Genomic DNA, 21761 nt, shown 5'->3' with positions numbered 1-21761 from the left:
TTGTAATTCATTAAAATAGTTGTCAATCTTTTCCTCCGGATTAGTAAGTGTAAAGTTGATTACTATATATTTTTCCGGTCACTTCCTTGTGACAGGCTCCTAGATGGTTTGACAGGTGCCATGCACTGGGGAGGTGACAAGCATAGCCGTATACCATTTCTTTAGCCAGACACGCAAGCTATTTTACCTCTGACCTTTGTTCGCTCATCCTTGACTTCTTCATCAAGGGGCAAGCCTAGGCTTTCCTGTCCTCGTTTCTGTTCACATTCAACCAAAATGTATTAACAAGTCAATTCTATTGTTAAGAACAAACCAAGTTCACAGAATTGATATAAAAAATGGAAGGAATGAATTCTTTTCTCATCCAGAGGTTCCCAAGCTCATTATTAACATCAAACAATCCCACTTTTTTAGGCTTGTGTTTCCAAGCCCACGTGTCTTATAAAAAGCCTTTTGTGTCTTACTGAGGGTGACTGCTTAATCTTAGATAGCTTTCTTTCTTTTTTTTTTAATAAATTTATTTTTTATTTATTTTTTATTTTTATTTATTTATTTATTTTTATGATAGTCACAGAGAGAGAGAGAGGCAGAGACACAGGCAGAGGGAGAAGCAGGCTCCATGCACCGGGAGCCTGATGTGGGATTCGATCCCGGGTCTCCAGGATCGCGCCCTGGGCCAAAGGCAGGCGCTAAACCGCTGCGCCACCCAGGGATCCCCTTAGATAGCTTTCAGAGAGAATTAATCTACTAAAATATGAAAAAATTGAACAAAAAATTTAAATATTACTCCCCTACTGAGGCACAAATGAAAAATGCATGCAAACTATTTTTTAAAGATTTTCTTTACTTATACATGAGAGACAGAGACACAGGCAGAGGGAGAAGCAGGCTTTCTGCAGGGAGCCCCATGTGAGACTCGATCCCAGGACCCTGGGATGATGACCTGAGCCAAAGGCAGATGCCAAACTACCGAGCCACCCTGGCGTCCTTTCCCTTTAAAATTGACTTAATGGGACAACTGGGTGGCTCAGCGGTTGAGCACCTCCCTTCAGCCCAAGGGCAGGATCCTGGAGTCCTGGGATTGAGTCCCCTATCAGGCTCCCTGCATGGAGCTTGCTTCTATCTGCTTGTGCTTCTGCCTCTCTCTCTGTGTGTCATAAATAAATAAATAAATAAATAAATAAATAAATAAATAAATAAAATCTTTAAAATAAATAAATAAAATTGACTTAAAATGTCAGCTCAGGGCAGCCCCGGTGGCTCAGCGGTTTAGCCCTGCCTGCAGCCCAGGGTGTGATCCTGGAGACCTGGGATCGAGTCCCGTGTCCCCGTGTCGGGCTCCTGCATGGAGCCTGCTTCTCCCTCCTCCTGTGTCTCTGCCTCTCTCTCTCTCTATGCCTATAATAAATAAATAAATAAATCTTTGAAAAAAAATGTCAGCTCACTCTTTTGGAAAGATCAAGACCCACTCTTTTAAAGACGAAGACTGGAAAGGAATATTGAAAATTTAAAAATCCTTTATTAAATTTGAAGTGGTTGGAATGCAGGTTATTCTTTATTTGGCTTTCGATTATTATTTGGGCAATTAAAAAAAAAAACCTAACAGAAGAGGAAAAGTAGGAGCTATGTTGGGATGAGAAAAAAAATTTTAAAAATATATATGTTGGGATGAGATCACAAAACGTGCCCCTGATGTTGTATTTTTCTTTTTAATATATGATCGGTATACTAAGTATCAAAGTTGTTTTTCCTAAAAGGAGAAGCTCACTAGCTTAAATGATGCTGCCTGCGGACAGCAGTCTGGGACAAAGCTAACGGATCCAGCTGTTGGATCTTGGGTCACCTGCCCCCATCAGTGCTCTAGCAACACAAATCAGTGTGCAAGTCCTTAGGACACAAGGGTTTCCCAACGGCACTAAGAGCGGGGCTCCCCTCCCGGAGTTGCGGGCAGACCCGGCCCGGGAGCTCCGCCGCGCACCTCACCGATCCCAGCCCAGCTCGCCGCAGGTCTGGGGCGACGCGCTCTGCGCGGAGGACCCCTCGTTCTCTGGTCTCCCCGAGGCTTGCCAGTCAGCAGCGGGACCGCAGGGAGACCGCAGGGGCGGAGCCAGAGCCAGGAGTGGGCGGGCCGGGGGCGGAGCCAGAGCCAGGGATAGGCGGGGCCGGCGTGTGGGCGTGGCAAGAGCACGGCGAAGGGCGGGGTCAAGCATGGGCGGGGCGAAGGTCGGAGTGGAGAGCCGAGCGCAGGGCAGTGCGGGGGCGGAGTCAGAGGGAGAGGCAGGGCGTGGCTAGGGGCGTGGCCTGCGCTAACGGTCGCGCGGTGGGCTGCGGGCGGAGCGCGCTGTGGAGAGGCGGCGGAGCGCGGGCCGGGGCAGGCGCGAGGAGCCGCGGCTGAGGTGAAGGCCTGCCCGGGGCGGCGGGATCTGCGAGGCGCGGCCGCGCGCGGGGGCCTCGGCGCTGCGCTGCGCGGGCCGCGTTGAAGCTCCAGTCACGCGGCTGCCCCTTCCGTTGCTTCCGTTTTGGGGCGCCGCCTCCCGCAGGGGGCTCGTCCCCGGGGCGGCAGGGGGCACGCGCCTCAGAGCGCGCTGTGCGGTGGGGAGGGCCCGGCGGGGCGGGTGCGCGTGGTGCCCCCCGGTCCCCGCGCTCCGGGCTCCCCCGCGGGCCTCCGTCCGCCCCGTCCGGTGGGCTCGGGGCGGGGTGCCCGGCGGAGCTGCCCGGCCGCCCTCGGGGAGCCTAAAGCCGGCCGGGGGGCAGGCTCTGGGCCGCTCTCGAGTCCGCCCTCTGTTCTTTTTTTGTTTTAAAGATTTTATTTATTTATTCATGAGGGACACGGAGAGGGCGCAGGCTCCTCACAGGGAGCCCGCCGCGGGACTCGATCCCGGGACCCGGGGTCACGCCCGCGGCTGAAGGCGGCGCTCAACCCCTGAGGCACCGGGCTGCCCTCCTCTGTTCTTCTTAAATGATTTTATTTTTAGAAATCATCATTCTTTCATTGAGAGACTTTGCTTCTTTAAAAGAAAAAAAAAAGAAAAAAGAAAGTAGTGTCTTCTGTCAGCGAGAGCCCCAGGGCGGCCCGCGGGGTGGGAGGGTCCGCGTCCCCCCCTCCCCCCTTTCCCCGGAGCCTCCGTGTGCTGAAGGAATGGTGGAAACTGAGCAGCCGCACTGACGAGTGTCACGGCGCTGAAACCGCTGACAGGGACGGTACTCAGGACCGGCCGCCGTTCCACGTTTTACTAGCGTTCATTCCATGTTGAGGGCTTTTTATGCACAAGCTCGCATTGAACACGGTCAAGAAGTCTCTCAGGCCCCACCTCTGCTCTCGCCTAGAGACGGGGTTGAAATCCCTGCCTCTCCCCACACGCAGTGTAACCAGATTGAAGGTATTTGCGGGAGAGTTTTGTTGTATTTCTTTCTTTTTTTATTTTATTTTTTATTTTTTTTTAATTTTTTATTTATTTATGATAGGCACACAGTGAGAGAGAGAGAGAGGCAGAGACACAGGCAGAGAGAGAAGCAGGCTCCATGCACCGGGAGCCTGACGTGGGATTCGATCCCGGGTCTCCAGGATCGCGCCCTGGGCCAAAGGCAGGCGCCAAACCGCTGCGCCACCCAGGGATCCCTTTCTTTCTTTTTTTAAAAGATTTTATTTATTCATGAGACACAGAGAGAGAGAGGCAGAGACACAGGCAGAGGGAGAAGCAGGCTCCATGCAGGACGCCCGACACGGGACTCGATCCCAGGACCTCGGGGTCATGACCTGAGCCGAAGGCAGATGCACAACCGCTGAGCCATCCAGACGTCCCTTGCTGGCTTGCTTGCTTTTCTTTCTTTTCCTTTCCTTCTTTCCCTCTTTTCATCCATTTGGGAGAGAGGAGACAGAGACAGTAGGCATGCCCTCCAGCAGGAGGAGGAGGAGCAGAGGGAGAGGGACAGAGAGAACCCCCAAGCCGACTCCCCACTGAGCACAGAGCCCCTCTCTAAGTTCTTATCTTGTGACCCCCTAGACCATGACCGGAGCTGAAACCAAGAGTGGACACTCAACCAATCCAACCCGGCACCCTGAATTTTGCTGTATTTCTAAAAGTAGGCTTTATGGTAACAAATATTTAAATCTGCAAATGTCCCATTCAATCATCTCTCATCTGAAACTCTAAATTTGGGACACCTCGGTGGCTCAGCGGTTTGTTTAGTGCCTGCCTTTGGCACTGGGGCGTGATCCTAGAGTCCCAGGATCGAGTCCCACATCGGGCTCCCTGCATGGAGCCTGCTTCTCTCTCTGCCTATGTCTCTGCCTCTCTCTCTCTCTCTCTCTCTCTCTGTGTGTGTGTGTCTCATGAATAAATAAATAAAATCTTTTAAAAAACTCAAAAAAACCCCTCACATTCTGTGTTTCACTGAAACTAGCATTCATTACCTAGGATGTCTCTTGCATTCAGAAATATTAAAATGTAAAAAAATTTGCTCAGTTACACATTTTTTGAAAGTGGAAGTTAAAAATTGAAACCGAACTGTATCATTCAAAACTGTAAAATGACATTTTGAAACATGTTTTTTACAGATTTGATCTGTGCTAACTTACATTTCACTGTTATAATAAAAACGTTCCCTAAAGAATGAGTAACATATCCAATGCTTTCCTAGATAACTTTTTAAAAGATTTTATTTTATTTTTATTTATTTGTTTGAGAGAGAGTACATTCATGCACAGAGGAGAGGGGCAGTGGGAGAGGGAGAAAGAGTCCCAAACAGGCTCTGCATCCACCGAAGAGCCCCACATGGGGCTTGACTCCACAGCCCTGAGATCATGACTGAACCAAAACCAAAAGTCTGACTCAACCAACTGCACCATCCAGGCACCCTCCCAGATGACTTGTTTTAATCTTGGAATTTTTCATGGGTTATTTCAGTTATTTAATTTATGCATCCAACTTATATTTTCTAAAATGTAGATAAAAGAATGGCAAACTCCTTTGCATCAAAGACCTTCACTGCACTTTCAGATCTGCATCCAAATATGGCTAATCTGGTAGGTTTGTTTTTTTTTTTAATTTTTTTTCTGGTAGGTTTTAATGATATAGTTTGATTACCAAATTTATGTGGTAATATTAAATACATTAACATTATTGGTTCATTTGACACATACCTATATAATTGATGAGTATATAGATACTCATTCCATCAATACAATTGTTGATATTAGATAACCCGTACTTCTTCAATTTTATGCCAGGTAATGAAAATTAGTCTCTCTTTTGTCTATAGTTGGATATTGTAGATATGACCAGCAATTGTTCAAAATGATCAAAAGCTTAATTGTATTATTTTAATTAAATATTTAATAACAGATTAAATTTATCATTGTAAAGTTTTGCTCGGCACTTTGTATTCTCTAATCAAATTATACTTAAGTTAGAGACTTAAATACTTGTCACTGTGCTCCTTTTATGACATAAAGGTATACAAAAGATGTATTTGTGAAATATGCAAAAATTCATTTTTTACTGAAGGTTTGTAGGGGAATTCAATCATTTCAAATATGCCAAGACTGTTATTTAGTCAAACAAAATCTAGGTGGAATCATCTTATGAGATGAAGCATTTAACCTAAAGCAATCACATCCCCTTCTTTCCTTGCCCTAAGCGGTCTGTTGTTTGGCATTTCCAAATCAGATTTCTTAAAATGGGATACGTTTACATGTAACCTTATAGTGCAATTAGAGTTTATTAATGTTAAAAATAGGGAGCCCAAGTTCTTCTGATGTAGGCTCAGAAAAAAAAGAAGAAAGATAATCTATTTGTTAATTTCCTCTTCAGTTAGAACGCTTTGCTCAATATTTCCATTAGTTGTGTTTTTCCAACAAAATTTGTGAGATCTGCATGCATATGGAATTTAAGAAATAACAGCAGTGTATCTAAATGTAGTAAGATTAGTTAAAGCTGAGCTAGAATGTGGTGGTCTTAAAAACTTGAACATATTTTAAATGTAACACATTATTGCAAGGTTAAAATCACTTGCTAGCATTAATAATATGTTTAGGTTTATCCTTTCAGGAAAACATAGTTATATTTGTTTCTTAAAGTACTTTTAAATATTCAGGTTTTGTCTAGGAATGCTAAAGAGAACATTAAAATGTTAAGATGTTACTATATTTAGGATTTAAGATCTAGGACTTTAGAGCTTAGATTTATTAGCAGCAATGTACAAGTTTTGTTACAATCAAATTTATTTTACTGTTTAGCATGTTCATATTAAGGAGCTAAGCAATTTTATGTGGATTGTTAGAAAGTCCTATATTAAAGAAAGCTTTGAAGACTGGCAAATTAAATTGCATGTACATATGCTTTGAATGAATTCAGTAAGAACTGATAGCATAGGGCAGTTACTGTGCTCCACCTAGTGATTAAAAATAAAATAGAAACATGCTAAGTATTAAATGATTATATTTGTAATAGCAGTTAACTGTCTTATTACTTTGTACTATTCTTTGTGGAATTGAACATTTATGAAGTTTTTAGATGTTTGGAGTAAATATATTTAAATGGCTCCTAGTCAAAAATGTTTATTAGAGTCAGTAAAATATAACAAGTCCATGAAATTAAATTTACCATCTACATCTGTGTTTAATATTGGTCTTCTATAACCCTTTTGTTTTTCAGAAAATAATTGGTATAGTTATTGGGAAAACAGATGTCAAAGGCTTTCCAGACAGAAAAAGCTGAGTTCTATTTAATTCTTTGTTTCGTTTTTCATCAAGTGTGGCTTATGACTACAACAAAGTGTATTTAAGTGATTAAATTTCTCATGCCTGTTTAACTCCTTAAGAGCAGTGCCCATTGCTATATTGTATGGTACTCAGTTTAAGGCCATATGTGTGAGGACATTAAAATCATTTTTAATAATATGTAAGGCTGTGTGGCCATAGTAATGGCCATGTTAATGATCATATTAATGATCACTTTCAGCCTAAGAGACATAAATACATGGATAAATCTAAGAAAGAAAATGTTAAGGAACAGGAGTTTTGAGCAGGGTTGTGTCCTGATAGAGTAGCAAAGAGGGAGAGAGGTATGGCAGCAGTATCTATGCATTTACTCAACCAGGCAATCCAGCAAAAAAAAATTAATCTTTCATATGTGGAGAATACAGTTAACTCTGGTTTTAGTGGCTCTTATTGAGTTGTTTGAACTCTATAAAAGTTTTAGGACTATGGAGACATAATCCAAGACTAAAATTAGATTTTAAAAATCAACCTTATTTTTTTAAAGATTTTTTTTTATTTATTCATGAAAGACACAGAGAGAGGAAGAGACACAGGTAGAGGGAGGAGAAGCAGGCTCCATGGTGGAGCCTGATGTGGGATTCGATCCTGGAACTCCAGCTGGAACTCCAGGATCATGTCCTGAGCTGAAGGCAAATGCCCAACTGCTGAGCCACCCAGGCGTCCCTAAAAATCAACTTTAAAACCAAGTTTTCTAACATCTGAGTCAATACACAATGATATGATGTAAAATGCCAAAACTGGCACAGTACTACTATTAGTTTTTAAACCATTAGCATTGCTTATGAGAAGTTACAGAATAAGCACTTCTGTGGAGCTTGAAGGAGTCAGTGCTCTAGTCAGCCAGACAATAATTTCAGCAGAAGACATTAATTTTATTTGAATCACCTGAGTACTTGCGGCTCTGGTTTTCCCTCTTGGTGTAGTGATGGTACCTTTATTTTAACTTCATGTAATATTCTATTATCATGTTTGATGTAAATACTTGCTTATGGCTTAACTTTACTTCATTATGATTAATTAGATCAGAATTATCATTTGAATGGTTTGAGAAAGGCTGTGTTTCTGTTTTCTAAGCTCTACTTAGGAAAATGTCAGTATTTATATATTTGCTAAATCACAACAATGAAATACAATTTTTATCTCACAGACCATGGAGGTAAAGGATGATTCCCATGGTGTTGGAGTACTTTTTATGAATATATATACAGAACTCTTTTTTTGGAGAAGATACGCTGACTTTAAAAAAATATTACACACATATTACTATATTTTCATAAAACATTCAAGCAGTACAGAAGGTCATAGAAAAATGAAATTTTTTTTTCAAAATTTAATTTCAAGTAGCCAACATAAAGTACATACTTAGTTTCAGGTATAGTGTTCAATGACCTATCAGTTGTATATAACACCCATTGCTCAATTCAACTCCCAGCTCTTCCCAGCCTAGTCCCCTTCCCAGAGGTAAATGCTAATAAGAGTTTGGTAGATATCTGTAATTTATATATGTATATTAAGTTGTTACTTTTTTAATTAGCAAAAAACAGTAAGGAAATTTTATTTTGGGAAAAATATACCTGCTGACCCCTAGTGGAGCCATTTACTAGCACACATTTATTTGTTTTGAAATAATTTAGATCTGAATCATGACTTCGCTTGAAACAATAACAGTAAGAGAAAAATTAAGAATCTAAGCTAAAATCTGTATGGTTCAAGCCAACATGTCATTTCCCTCCAAATACACAGATAACTGGGGAAAGGGAACAGAGGGATTAATAGTGAGGTATCTACTTTTGTAGCTTTGAGATTCATTAAAGCATAGCTTATTTTAGAATTTGTATTGGAAATATTATTTTTACCATGTGTTTGAGTATGTTTGTCATAATAATCATATTTGTTCAAACCTAAGATAAGTTTTTCATTTGAAACACGAAAGCATTGGTTTCCCTTAGATATTGGATCAGAGAGGTACACTTTCAGTTTTACGATTCGGGACTCACCAACCCATTTTGTAAATGCAACATCCTGGGGCAGCGAAGGTTACATCAGGTCACTTTCTGACAGCTTTAGAGTTGGAGAGTGTGGTAAGTTGGCATTGGTTCTTGAACCATTTCTATTATAGTGTTATTCCTGTGATATATTTGTGGAAACCACATTGAGGGAGTCAAAATAAGACACAATTCATAATTCTTATGAAACTTGTCAGAAAAAAGTCAGGCATTAAGAGCATAACACAGGCAGTCAGCATTTTATTACTTGAAACATATAAATGTGATAGTCACATATTTTTACTAGGTGGATTTCTAATCTTTGGTTTATTTCATATTTTAGTTTGCATCAATTCCTGTTGTTGCTATAACCATTTATCTTTCAGTAAGCATAATAAGACTATTAAATAGCTTTTGATAAAAGAAAATATTTGAATTTTTAATAGGATTTTTGAAAGCTTTACTTTCAAAATACCAGATCTTTGGCATCCTTTACCCATCCCAGGATCCTTCTGATAGAACAGCGTCATATAATAAAAAAACAAGGACTTTGAAAACGGATAGATTTGGATTCAGATCCTACTTCCAATATTTGTTTACATCCTGGCTTTGAGAAAATTGCTTAACCTTGTTGTGCCTCAACTGTGAATGAGTACCCTACAGATTCTGTGAGTGTTAAAGGAGGTAGTATACCTGGTATAAAGTATAGAATGCTGTTGTTCAGTAGATGGCAGTGCTAGCTTCATATTGGAAACAAGAAAGCACGATACCAGCTCTCTTTCGTGGTAGAAAAAAGAAGGGAAAGAGTAATGCACATAATTAAACTACTCTCCAGTGCTGCACAATTGGGCAGGCTATGACCTGTCCCTGTCACTTGTACCTGGTCATATACTTATTGCCTCATGTTATGAACTTGCAGGGTTGTTTGTAGTGTCTAATTGAACAATAAAGTACTTGAACATATGGATTGTAAAGGCAGAAAACTTTATCAACTCCACAGGGCCCAGTACAGTCAGAAACATTCCTTGGATGAATGCCAGCCGGTAGTTCTATGGAGCTAAAGATACATTTTGTTTTGTTTTGTTTTTACATTTTGGTATTAAACTATAGGTTAATGGTTGTGAGGATGAATGAGGTAAAAGTTCTTAAAAGCTTAAGGTCAAAAATAATTATAAATCTAAATAGGATCATAGTGTGGTGGAGTGAAAAGATTATAGATTTTTGAATCAGAATGACTGTAAGTCTAGAGGTACTGGTTTCTAGATATAAAACCTCCAGAAAGTTATTTAACCTCTGTAAGCTTCAATTTCTTCATTTGTAGAAAGGGATCATGGAGTGGTTGTGTGGGGAATCAGCAAAACAGACACAAAAAGGTCTAACAAGACCATAAGGAAACAAAATCCCTAAAATGTTGAGTCATAAGCTGATAAGTTGTGGAACTGAAATCAGGAGCTGGACTGTACATGGCCTTTCTGCCCAGTAGCTCTTATTTCCTAGGGCAACTGTGAATTGGATGAAGTTCAGTTAAAATATATGTTTTATGGAAGGGCAAGTTGTAACCAGATCAGTGGTTCAGTGTAATTAATCAATAAAGCAATATTAATGCAAGTCATACATTGGGATTTAAACACAAAGCATAAGAAATGTCATCTGGGATCAAATCGATGATCATACCCCAGGATTCCATGCCTCAGTCATATAAGGAGAGGACTCTGAAGGGTATGCTACACTGATTCAGGAATTAGAAATAACATTGTAATGTTCATTGTGATGCACACTTGTTTTTATGTATCTAGTTACTTTTTTTGTAATAGCATCATATTTCTCCTTCTGTTGCAGTGACAATTGAAAATCCTCTGATCCAAAGAAAGGAATTAGAAAGAGAGGAAAAATTCAGCCCTGCAACTCCTGGGTAAACGATCCAGCACAGAGTCAATAGCCTTTGTGCTAGAGTAACCACCACTGTTGTGTCTGTGTGTCACATTAGCAGAGAGCATACTGAGGGCATATGCTTCCATTTGAAAATTAGGAATTTAATTCTTCCTTACAGTATTTACCTTTGTTTTTTTTTTTTTTAATTTTATTTATTTATGATAGTCACACAGAGAGAGAGAGAGAGGCAGAGACACAGGCAGAGGGAGAAGCAGGCTCCATGCACCGGGAGCCTGACGTGGGATTCGATCCTGGGTCTCCAGGATCGCGCCCTGGGCCAAAGGCAGGCGCCAAACCGCTGCGCCACCCAGGGATCCCCAGTATTTACCTTTGATTATGAAATAATTTACCTTGATACAGGATTACATGAAAACATGGCTGTTTTAGTACTTTTATTCTCATTCTTAGATTTAGAAAAATTTAACTCTGGTTATATTAAGGCTGAACAATGATAAAGAAATAAATCTTCACCTGTGGGGTTGTCCAAGAAAAAAAAATCTTGGAAGTCCTATAGATGTATCATATCAAGGTATAACTTTGCCTACACGCCTTCCTATTTTAGTTCAGGTTCACTGGAGGGAGAGCCTGGAGGAGGATTTTTGTGCAAGTGGTTTGTTGAGGGAGAGCTCTCGGGAGCAGCCTGTAAAGAAGGATTGGGGACAGCAGAGACGCAGGTTCTGCAGGAGCCCCCAACTCTGCTTCCTGGCCCCAGAGGGAGCTCTGGAGCATGAGTGGCACTGCCCCCCCGAAGGTAGGGGACTGGGCTTTTGTGGCCTGGATTCACAAGTTCTTGGCTGCATCCATTCCCCACCACTGGCGTATCTGCTTGAGAGCAGCTCTCCAGAGCAAGGTAACATTGCTAAAGGGCAGAGTGGGGCACAGCAATCTCCACTACATATACACCTGCAACCATTTTGAACCCTTCCCACCTACTGTTCCGACCTCATACCAGACCCCAAGTCTCACTTCTGTGCAGCCACACAGATTCCTTTCCACTCTGAACACCCTGAGCTCATTCTGTAGTATGGGCTTTTGCACACTCACTTCCCTCTGCACAGAACAGTCTCTTCCCATCTGCTTTGAATGTTTGCTCCTTCTCTTCATTGATGTGTCAGCTTTAATGTCACCTCCTTAGGTCTTCTCCATTTACTCTGTGTATAGTGGCCCTTCCAGTCCATCACTAGGACTTCACTCTGTGCTGTTATCCTCATAACCCATTCTCTGAGATTATTTGATTAACTGTTGTGTGTGTCCCTCTCACACATGTGAACTCCATGAGATCAGAGATCTTGTCTGTCTTCTTCACCCCTGTATTCCCTGTACCTAGACTAGGGCCTGGCACATTCTAGCTCTCAGTACATATTGATGGAATGAAAGAAGTGGGGGGAGATTAAGGGGCGAAGAGTGTTCTTGGCAGAGGGAACAAACATGAAACCTCCTGGCCTTTTCCAGAACAGTTGACAGTAGGTTGAACCATATGAAACTGTTGATGTTTGACTATTTTTTGCTAAAACTGCCACTTACCTATTCTAGTAGTCTAATATGGTTGGGCTGGCTATAGGGCAGGGGCAGGGGAGCAGTGGAAAGAAAAGCTTGAGAGAGAAGCAGAGACACTTCTCAGACAGCTTTGCCTGGTATACCAACTTCATTCTTGGCTGACAGCTAGCCCAGAAGATCTTTGAGCTGGGAAATAGTATATTCATATTTGTGGTTTAGGAAGATCATTTCGGCAACCTGAGGGGGAAGGAAGCTTAGGAGACAAGGCTGTAATTTGGATGAGAAGTGATGAAGGAAACACCTAAGGAAGCAGCAGGGGGAGGCGCAGGAGGATGGCTGGAGTTAAAGGGCTGGAAAGAGGCTTCATGAGGGGACTTGGGAGTTGACTGGCTGGAGGGCAGAGAGCACCTTGATTAGAGTTCAGTATGTAGATATTGGGCATCTACTCCACAGAGAGCATCACAGAAGGGAGTCAAGCACCATCTGATGCAGGCAGTTCAGCCAGTATTGCAGAGACAGAAATGACACCTGCCACCCTGACATTTTAGAATGCTTTTATACCCCAATTTTGTAGAGAAGAAAACTGAAGCTCAGAGTTTGGGGCATGGTCAGTAACTAGTATGTTTAAATTCGGGCACAAATTAGTCCTCAAATACATGTTATTCCCATGTTAGTCCCCTAATACATGTTAGACAAATATTTCACAACATTTTCAATGTTTCTCAGAGTAAAAATATAAATTTTCTTAAGAAAGTCTAAATCAGGGATGCCTGGCTGGCTCAGTGGTTGAGCATCTGCCTGTGGCTCAGGGCATGATCCTGGGGTCCTGGGATCAAGAAACAGGCTCCTCACAGGGAGCCTGTTCTCCCTCTGCCTATATCTCTGCCTCTCTCTCTTTCTGTGTCTTGAATGAATGAATGAATGAATGAATGAATGAATGAATGAATAAATAAATAAATAAATAAATAAGTAATAAATAAATAAAAGATTTAGTTCACCCACTAAATCACAACCAAAAAGATAATTTAATGTGAACCTGGAAGTATTTTTCCATTAGAAAGTCACTCGATATTAACTGTTTGTGTTTTTGCAATTTAGTAACTGTAAACTATTGCTCAGTGAGAATCACTCCATGGTAAAAGTTTGTTCCAGTTACGAAGTGGACACCAAGCTCCTTGCTTTGATATACTTACCTGTTAAAGAATCCCGTGATTTTTATTCATTGGGTGACATTATTGCAAATGGATACAGTCTGGATGGGAGGATTATTAATGTGCTTGCAGCTGTGAGATCGGTAAGTTAAAGTGTCAACAAAGCCAACCTCTGGCAGGCAGTAGTCTGTCACTTCACTTGTGTTTGGAAAAGTGATAACCAGCTGGAGTAAATTTTCTTAGTCCATAGTAACTTGAATTGAGAAAATCGTGGCACTTCTCATCAATGTCAGAGGAGCAGTTTATCTGTAAATGAGTAGCAAAATAAAGTAGAATTTGAATGTTAAATGAGGCACATCCCTAAATGATCTACTATGAGAGTTTTGCATACTTTGGTGAAACAAAGACACGAATGGAAAGGGTAAATTCATGGACTTGAAGATTTGCATGAAGTTTCTTGAGGGGGCATAAGTTGGAGGACTCACGGAATCCACTCATGTGTGTGCTCATAGGTGTTCTGGGATGTGGGGGGGGTGTACATACCCACCATGGGACCGGCGTGACCTCGTACAGGCATAGTGGGGTGCTGGGGAGCCTCTCAGGGACCTGCACACCAGTACCTCCCTCTTACGCAGTTGCAGCAGCAAAATTCAAATTCTGTTGGACAAGACTGGTCGGTCACTTGGCAGACATTCGGAGGTAGATCTCAAAAGTGCAGTTTCACACACAAAGAAGTACATGGAGAAAATTAAAGGTGTAAGATTAAAGTTCACAACATGGGGAGTAATGATAGTCAGAGACCACATATACATACATGGAATGTTTAAGTAATCACTCATGGCTTTTCCACATTAAACAATGGTGTTGACTTTCCCCTTTGACAGGCCTATGATGGTGGAGGCCGTGACTGCTTTATTGTCCACCCCAGTGCCCACCACACAGTGAGCACGCAAGATAATTCAGGACAGAGGAATAAACTCCCTATGTGACAGTCTTGAAAAACTGGAGAAATCACTTTCTGGACAATTTAGGCTCAATCTTACAAAAAGGCAGGATATTATCTTGATTTCCCTGTAATTCAACACAATGCCATTATATTATAACATCGTAAGAATTTTTTTTCATTGTAAGAATTTTTTAAAACTCACTATGAGTATAAGCAAAAGCCTGTGACCGCTTTTTCCACTAAGCCCTCCATGAGTCGGCACTCTCTTTTGTAGGAGGACATTACTTCTTTTGTGTGTATCTTTCTTCTACTATTTTACTTCTCTCTCTCTTACGTTTCCTTTTCTTTACATTTTTGTCTAGTCCTTTCTTCCTTATCACCTCCTCTCTCTCTTCACTTTAGACTCCTTCTCGTAGATTCCTCTTGTGTGCTGTGATGTGGTGGACCTCTGTCATACTCTGGCTGTCCTCTCCTCCGACTTTCCTTCTAGGTCATGTTCTTCAGCTGGCAGCTGCAAGTCTTTCTTCAGCTCTTTCCTCTGGAGCTCAGCTCTGTTGGAGATGCAGGGGTGACAGTAGCGAAGGGCAGCCAGCTGATAGTCCATGCCCGGGCCACTGCTATGTGCTGTCAGAGGGGCCTGCTCTTCCCTTGGAGGACTCACTGGAGAGACACAAGGGTCCCCGAGTTTACCTCCGCTCCCATGATCCCTTACCCCAGTGTGAGTCAAGCCAGACAGTATGAAAGCACCCTCCCAAGCCTCCCTCATCTATTCTTCACTACTTTGTCCCCAAGGAGGCAGCACAGAAGCCTGTGCCAGCAAGGTGGTGCTGGGGCCTAGGAAGACAGTTCATTGGTCACATACACTCCATGCCAGGCTCTGCACTAAGCTGTAGGCATCACAGATGATGAAAATAGACTTTCCATCTTCAGTGAGTCCACCTAGATGCCACTCAGAGGCTTATGGTGGAGCTTTGTGACATGTTGAATGACGCCACAGTCTTAACATAAAGCACATATTTCTGTATCTCTCTTCAATCAAACTTGTTTAACTTACAGCTTTAGCTAAATACACCTAGTTTAGAAATAGAAGAAGGTTTTACAATAATCAAATATGTATTAGTGATTCTTGCTATTTTGATATTTTTAATTTGCCGTTTAAGAGGTGAACATTTAAGTCCATCAACAAACATTTAAGTACCTCTGCAACTATAGGTGAAGAATAATGATTTCCTTCAATTTCAAAGGTTGGAGAACCAAAATACTTTACAACTGCAGACCGGAGGAAAGGTCAGATGTGTGAGGTGAAGCTCTATGATGAGACGGAGTCTTCTTTTGCAATGATATGGTAACCTCCCACATCTGGTCCAAACTGTGATATCTCTTCTATTGGCACAAAGACAGAATGTTTTCATTTTATGAAAAAGATGGTGGATTTCATAATAGGGGAGGAATAATGATTGAGGAGAAATAATTATTAAAAAGGAAACTTTGCTCTTATACATTGAATGTTAGAGTCTGTGCTATAAGATTACCTTAAAATGAGGTCTTTAGACAGCACGGGATTATTTGGATGGACTGCACTGTGATTGGTTCATTCTTGTCCTCTGCTTTAGAACAGTCAGTGATCTATTAGGTCCCACTGGTAATGAAGCAGCCAGATTTTCTGTGATTGCTTGGATGGTGCCCTAGAATCAGGCCATGGGAAGATGGTAGAAAAGCAAGTGTTGTCCCTGGCTGCAGGCTGAAGCACCCAGGGTATAACATGGCATTGTTCAGACTCTGGATGCCTGGGCACCAAAGAAAACACTTGATTTGAAGCAGACTTTCAACCCATCAAGTCCCCTGAACAGTTTATCCAGTGTGAGGCCCTCTCTTAATGCTCTGACAAAGTGGCTGTAAAGGCTTCAGATTGGTAGTCACTCAGCTCTGCTAGCCTTGAACAACCTACGTAGTGGGGAAAGAAGGACCTGATGAGGCAGACGTTGTTAAAGATGAACAGTGTCTAAGGAATGACTTATCACACCAACATGAAATGCCCTGTGAAAATAGACAGTGGATCCTGCAAAATGCAGAAGCTGACATCCTTAACTCGTACTTGTGATAACTTGGGGAATTAACTCCGGCCATTAAGACATTTTGTTTTTGGTAAATAATGTGGTCATTGTCAGTTTTTTTTAAGGTATTCAAATTTTTACTTCTTTTTAAAAATTTGCAGTTGGGATAATGAATCTATCCTGGTTGCACAGAGCTGGGTGCCACGAGACACAGGTATACTGAAATGATACTGAAATGATTGTGTTCATTCTTTGTAGTTGTTTGTACATTAATTAATTGTAAAATTAATTAAAATTAATTAAAATTAATTGTAAAATAATTGTAAAATGACTTTTTCCCCCTAAACAGTAATATTTGCCTCAGATGTAAGAATAAGTTTTGACAAATTTCGGAACTGCATGACAGCAACTGTAATCTCAAAAACCATTATTACGACTAATCCAGGTAAAAGGCCATCTGAAATGTCTCCCTTTATTTTTTAAAAATTTTTTTAAAGATTTTATTTATTCATGAGAGACACAGAGTGAGAGAGAGAGGCAGAGACACAGGCAGAGGGAGAAGCAGGCTCCATGCTGGGAGCCCGACGTGGGACTCGATCCTGGGTCTCCAGGATCACAACCTGGGCCGAAGGTGGTGCTAAACCACTGAGCCACCCGGGTTGCCCCATGTTGTCTCCCTTTAGAAACTACCATGTTACACATTTCAGTGTTTGTACAGTGTATTTAAGAATGAAAACAAAGGGCACCTAGGTGGCTCAGTTGGTTGGGTATCTGACTCTTGTTTTCAGCTTGGGTCATGATCTCTGGGTTGTGGGATTAGCCCCAGTGAGGCTCAGGTTCAGTGAGTCTGCTTAGGATTCTCTTCTTCACCCTCTGCCCCTCCCCCATCACTCATGGGTGCATGTGTGCACACTCTAAAAAAAAAAAAAAGAATGAAAACAAAGCTTGGACTTCATTTGAATTAAAAGTGAAAGTTGTTTTACATTTTGTAAAACATTTACATGCTTTACATTTACATTTCTTGAACTTACAGTGAGCTACATCTTTGATGTCCGTACTAAAGAAATGTGAAAAACCAGACTCATTTTTAAAGTATCATCCCTTGTGATGATTTTGGAGAGATCAATGTAATTGATTGGATTACCTTAATTATTGACTATTTTAAAAATGAATTCAGTTTTACTATATTCAAATAACTTAGTACCAGAACACTGAGAACATACACATAGTATCATTAGTTCATAACATAATAAAATGCCCAGAAGGCCCACTGGGTGGTTGTTGAAAGGAGTTATAGCTTATTCCAGCATGCAGTCTTGGAAACAGGGTCTGGGAAGACCTGAGGGATTGGTGTCCTTAAGTATCCTTACGGTGTTTTGTAGTGCAGATAGAGAGATGAGCCCTGCACGTGCAAGAGTCCAGAGTTCCAGAGATGGAATGGTCCTTCCCAACCTCAGGAAGTTGGAACTATAATAGTGGGTCATTCCAGACGATAGCTCCCTCTGCTTGCTGGTCTCTGACAAAGCATCAACAGTGACAGAATTACAAAGCAAATTAAGGTCTTTGACCAAACCATTATCGGAATTTTTAAAAGTAGCATTTCTATGAGATATGACCTAAAATGACAAGACTCTGTGTTCTACATACGTGCACCAGAGCTTGCGCATCCATCCAGCAACACTATGTCCCTGAAAGTGGGATCATGGAAGGTGACATGACATTGCACATGCTCTGTACAGGGCATTGTCCCTGGGTCCAGTGACAAAACACAAATATCTCTGCCCACATGAGCTTCACATTCTAGCAGGAGAGACATGTATGATAAACAATAAAACTAACACATCGGTAGATTATTAAATATTTAAGAAGAAGATAGAGAGTCCAGATGGCATGGTGTATGGAGCAGGTTGCACTCTACAGAGGGTGGTCAGGTAGGCCTCCTTGGGGAGGTGACATTTGAGCAAAGACGGGATGGGGCAGTGAGGGAGTCAACCGTAGGAAAGAGCAGCAGGATCTTAGTACTGGAATGGCTAGTGCAAAGGCGCAGAGGTTGGCATGTGCCTGCATGAGGGTAGAACAGCCAGGAGGCCAGTGTGGCTGGAGCCGACGGAGCATAGGCAGGAGGAGTCGAGGCCCAAGAAGAAGGCTGGGTATCAAGAAGACTATTCTAAGCTAATGAAAGAATGTTGGCTTTTACTCTGTAGCAAAGTAGGGCAGAGTTGTGCCATATTCTAAGTACTGAAAGGATCGGTCTAGTTGCTTTGCTGTAAATTGATGGTGACACAACCATGATCTAGTCTCAACATTTAGGATGAAAGTACCACTCTTCCTTTTTTTTTTTTTTTTTTGAGGGCCATACTATGGTTTATCATTTTATTTTATTTTATTTTTTTCAAGATTTTATTCATTTATTCGGGAGAGACACAGACTGAGAGAGAGAGGCAGGGACACAGGCAGAGGGAGAAGCAGGCTCCCTGTGGGGAGCCTGATGTGGGGCTCCATCCCAGGACCCCAGGAACTGGGGCAGCTGGTCTGAGCCAAAGGCAAGCACCCAACCACTGAGCCACCCAGGCGTCCCTATGGCTTATCATTTTAAATAACTTAATAACTGTATTAGTATTATATAGAGTAATGTGAATAATTTAAAATTTTCCATCCTCTGAGGTAGATAAGGCCTGGGAAAATTTCTAAAAGACAGTTGGATTTGTCTGTTGGAAAAAGTTATCAAGCTTGATAGGACAATTATATCAATAACTCAAGGCTAAATTAATGAGACACATATTCAGTGGATGTTGTATGCTTGGTTCTAAACACAGACTGAAAGGTGAAATATCAAAGTGTTTGAGCAATGCCAACAGCGTTACAATAAATGCTTCTTCTCAGACAAGGGAGAGTACTTACAAGGGCCGTGAATTTTATTTTTTTAAGTTTTTAAAAAGACTTTATTTATTTATTCGTGAGAGACAGAGAGAGAGAGAGAGGCAGAGACACAGGCAGAGAGAGAAGCAGGCTCCATGCAGGGAACCGGATGTAGGACTTGATCCCCGGTCCCCGGTCCCCAGGATCACACCCTGGGCTGCAGGTGGCGCTAAACCGCTGCGCCACCGGGGCTGCCCAGGGCTGTGAATTCTAATGTACTTCTTTAAATCAGCCTGTTTGTAACTTCCTGGGCTACACACCCAGCACATACAAACTAAAAATGTCTAATGGCTTAAGCTTTCATCCTAGCTTTCCTTAGGGCTTTCTCAACCCTGAGAGTATCTATCAGACAATCCCCAACAACCTTGCTGTCAGGAAGGATCTTTATAGCGGAGCCTGTGGAAAGCCCAGGGCTTTGATTTCTGCAGCCTCATTCCAGCACCTGCTTCTGTCTGGGGTGCAACAATTCTGTTAGTGTTCAAAAACATCCATCCATTCATTCATTCACTCATCAATTTACAAATATCTGTTGAATACCTTTTTTTGCTGAGTAGTGAGATAACATAAGTTCTTTCTGAGGGCAAGTGGGTGGCTCAGTGGTTGAACCTCTTCAGCTCAGACCAGCTGCCCCAGCTCTTGGGGTCCTGGGATCGAGCCCCATATCAGGCTCCCCACAGGGAGCCTGCTTCTCCCTCTGCCTGTGTCTCTGCCTCTCATGAACAAATAAATCTTAAAAAAAATAAGCCCTTTCTGGAACAAGGCAGGACACAATGGGTATATAGATGGTCAGGTGAGTGGAAGGACAGTTGCTTATATTGGATACTAAAATGGCAGAGCTGAAGAGGCAGACCTCTGCTTGCAGGGGGTTCAGTCTAGTTATGCGAAAGAATAGTGGTTAGACTCAGGGTTGAATGGGAGTGAGGAAGAAGCACCTGCCTCTGCCCCAGGGGTCCAAGCAATCAGCACGTCAGGGTGGGCAAGGGAAGGCTAGAGGCCATCCAGTGTTGGAGGCTGGGGCCTTGAGGTTGAACGGTGTCAGAGTCCCATGGGAGCCCTTTTTCAAAATCTCATCCTTGCCTTTGGGCACACCATCTGACAGTTCCTGAGAACGCTCGTATCCCAAGCAGCAAGGCTTTCGAACACATTAAACAAATTTTTTTTTCTGCTAGAAAAGAAATAAATATAAAATTCAGAAAATACATAAAAGCAAAAAAGGAAAACGAGCACCTATAATCTCATCATCTTATAAGAGAATCATTTCTTGGATGTAGACTCTTCCAGATAACTTTGCATACCCATGTGTATATATGTGTATTTTTTTAATTGAAAGGAAATTGTACCACATAGTTTCATGAGCTGCTCTTTAACAATATCTGGTGTACATCTCTACATTTAGTAGACTGCTACATCACACTGCTTGATGGGTGCATAACATTCTATTTGTTTTTATATGACTTCATTTTTACTGTTAAAAATAATATTGGATCATTCATGATTATTTAAAAAGTAATCAGTGACACCTGGGTGGCTTAGTCAGTTAAGTGTTGGCACAGGTCTTGATCTCAGAGTCATGAGATCAAGCCCTGCTTCAGGCTCCATGCTTAGTATGCAGTCTGCTTGAGATTCTCTCTCTAAATAAATAAAAAAAAAATCTTGGGGCACCTGGGTGGCTCAGTCAGTTGAGCAGCTGACTCAAGATTTCAGCTCAGGTCATGATCTCATATTCCTGGGATGGAGCCCCATGTCAGGCTCTGCACTCAGCAGGAGTCTGCTTGGGGTTCTCTCTCTCCCTCTCCCTCTGCCCCTCCCCCTATGTATGTGTGTTGCCTCTCTCAAATAAACCTTAAAAAAATAAGAAGTAATCAGTTGTTTTTCACATTTTATGCATTTTTTATTTAAGATACCCCAGAAGCTAATATTCTATTGAATTTTATAAGAGAAAATAAAGAAACAAGTCCCCTGGATGATGAAATCGACAGTTATTTGAAAGAATCCATAGATTGTAAGTCACATTCAAATAGTATTTGACATTTTGAAAGGCCAAAAGATAATAGTTTTATTTTACATAGTAAAAGATAAAATATTCTTATTCTGTGACTGCTATATTTCTACTTTTTAAAATGTTATTTAAAACTTTTGGAAATTTGGGGGCACCTGGGTGGCTTAGTTGGTTGGGTGTCAACTCTTGGATTTGGGTTGGGTTGGGATCTCAGGGTCATGGGATTGGGCTCCATGTTGGGGGCTCCATACTTAGTGCAGAGTTGGCCTAGATTCTCTGCTTCTCCCTCTGGATGCTCTCTCTCTTTATCTGGAAAAATAAATAAATAAATAATATTTAAACTTTTAGAGATTTCTATAAGCTTTTGACAATTTGATGGGATTTTTAAAAAGTGAACTGACTACCCTTTTCTTATTGATTTTTAAGAATTATTTATATATTCTGGATATGAGTTCTTTGTCTCCTTTAAAGATTACTAGCATCTTCCATGCTGAGGC

General features: G+C 41.6%; 1 protein-coding gene across 7 annotated transcripts in view; it reads left to right on the top strand.

Moving 5' to 3' along the window:
• The first annotated feature begins 2257 nt into the window (after positions 1-2257).
• Positions 2258-21761, top strand: part of MEIOB (meiosis specific with OB-fold) — a 28111-nt gene continuing 8607 nt past the window's right edge. The window contains exons 1-10 of one of the 7 annotated variants that reach the window (XM_077906126.1): positions 2258-2396; positions 4950-5026; positions 6657-6714; positions 8731-8862; positions 10606-10678; positions 13294-13489; positions 15537-15637; positions 16508-16560; positions 16696-16791; positions 21166-21267. In XM_077906126.1, the coding sequence (XP_077762252.1) occupies positions 4958-5026; positions 6657-6714; positions 8731-8862; positions 10606-10678; positions 13294-13489; positions 15537-15637; positions 16508-16560; positions 16696-16791; positions 21166-21267 (880 nt within the window). In that variant the 5' untranslated portion in view covers positions 2258-2396; positions 4950-4957. Of the gene's footprint in view, positions 2397-2719; positions 3381-4949; positions 5027-6656; positions 6715-8730; positions 8863-10605; positions 10679-13293; positions 13490-15536; positions 15638-16507; positions 16561-16695; positions 16792-21165; positions 21268-21761 lie in introns of those variants that run through there. The other 6 variants (XM_077906123.1, XM_077906127.1, XM_077906122.1 and 3 more) reach the window with 6 other exon arrangements.

This window comes from Canis aureus, chromosome 8, assembly GCF_053574225.1.
Source record: "Canis aureus isolate CA01 chromosome 8, VMU_Caureus_v.1.0, whole genome shotgun sequence".
In the NCBI taxonomy this organism is placed as follows: Eukaryota; Metazoa; Chordata; class Mammalia; order Carnivora; family Canidae; genus Canis; species Canis aureus.
The sequence above is the reverse complement of the archived record's forward strand: the minus strand, read 5'-3'. Positions and strand labels throughout refer to the sequence as shown.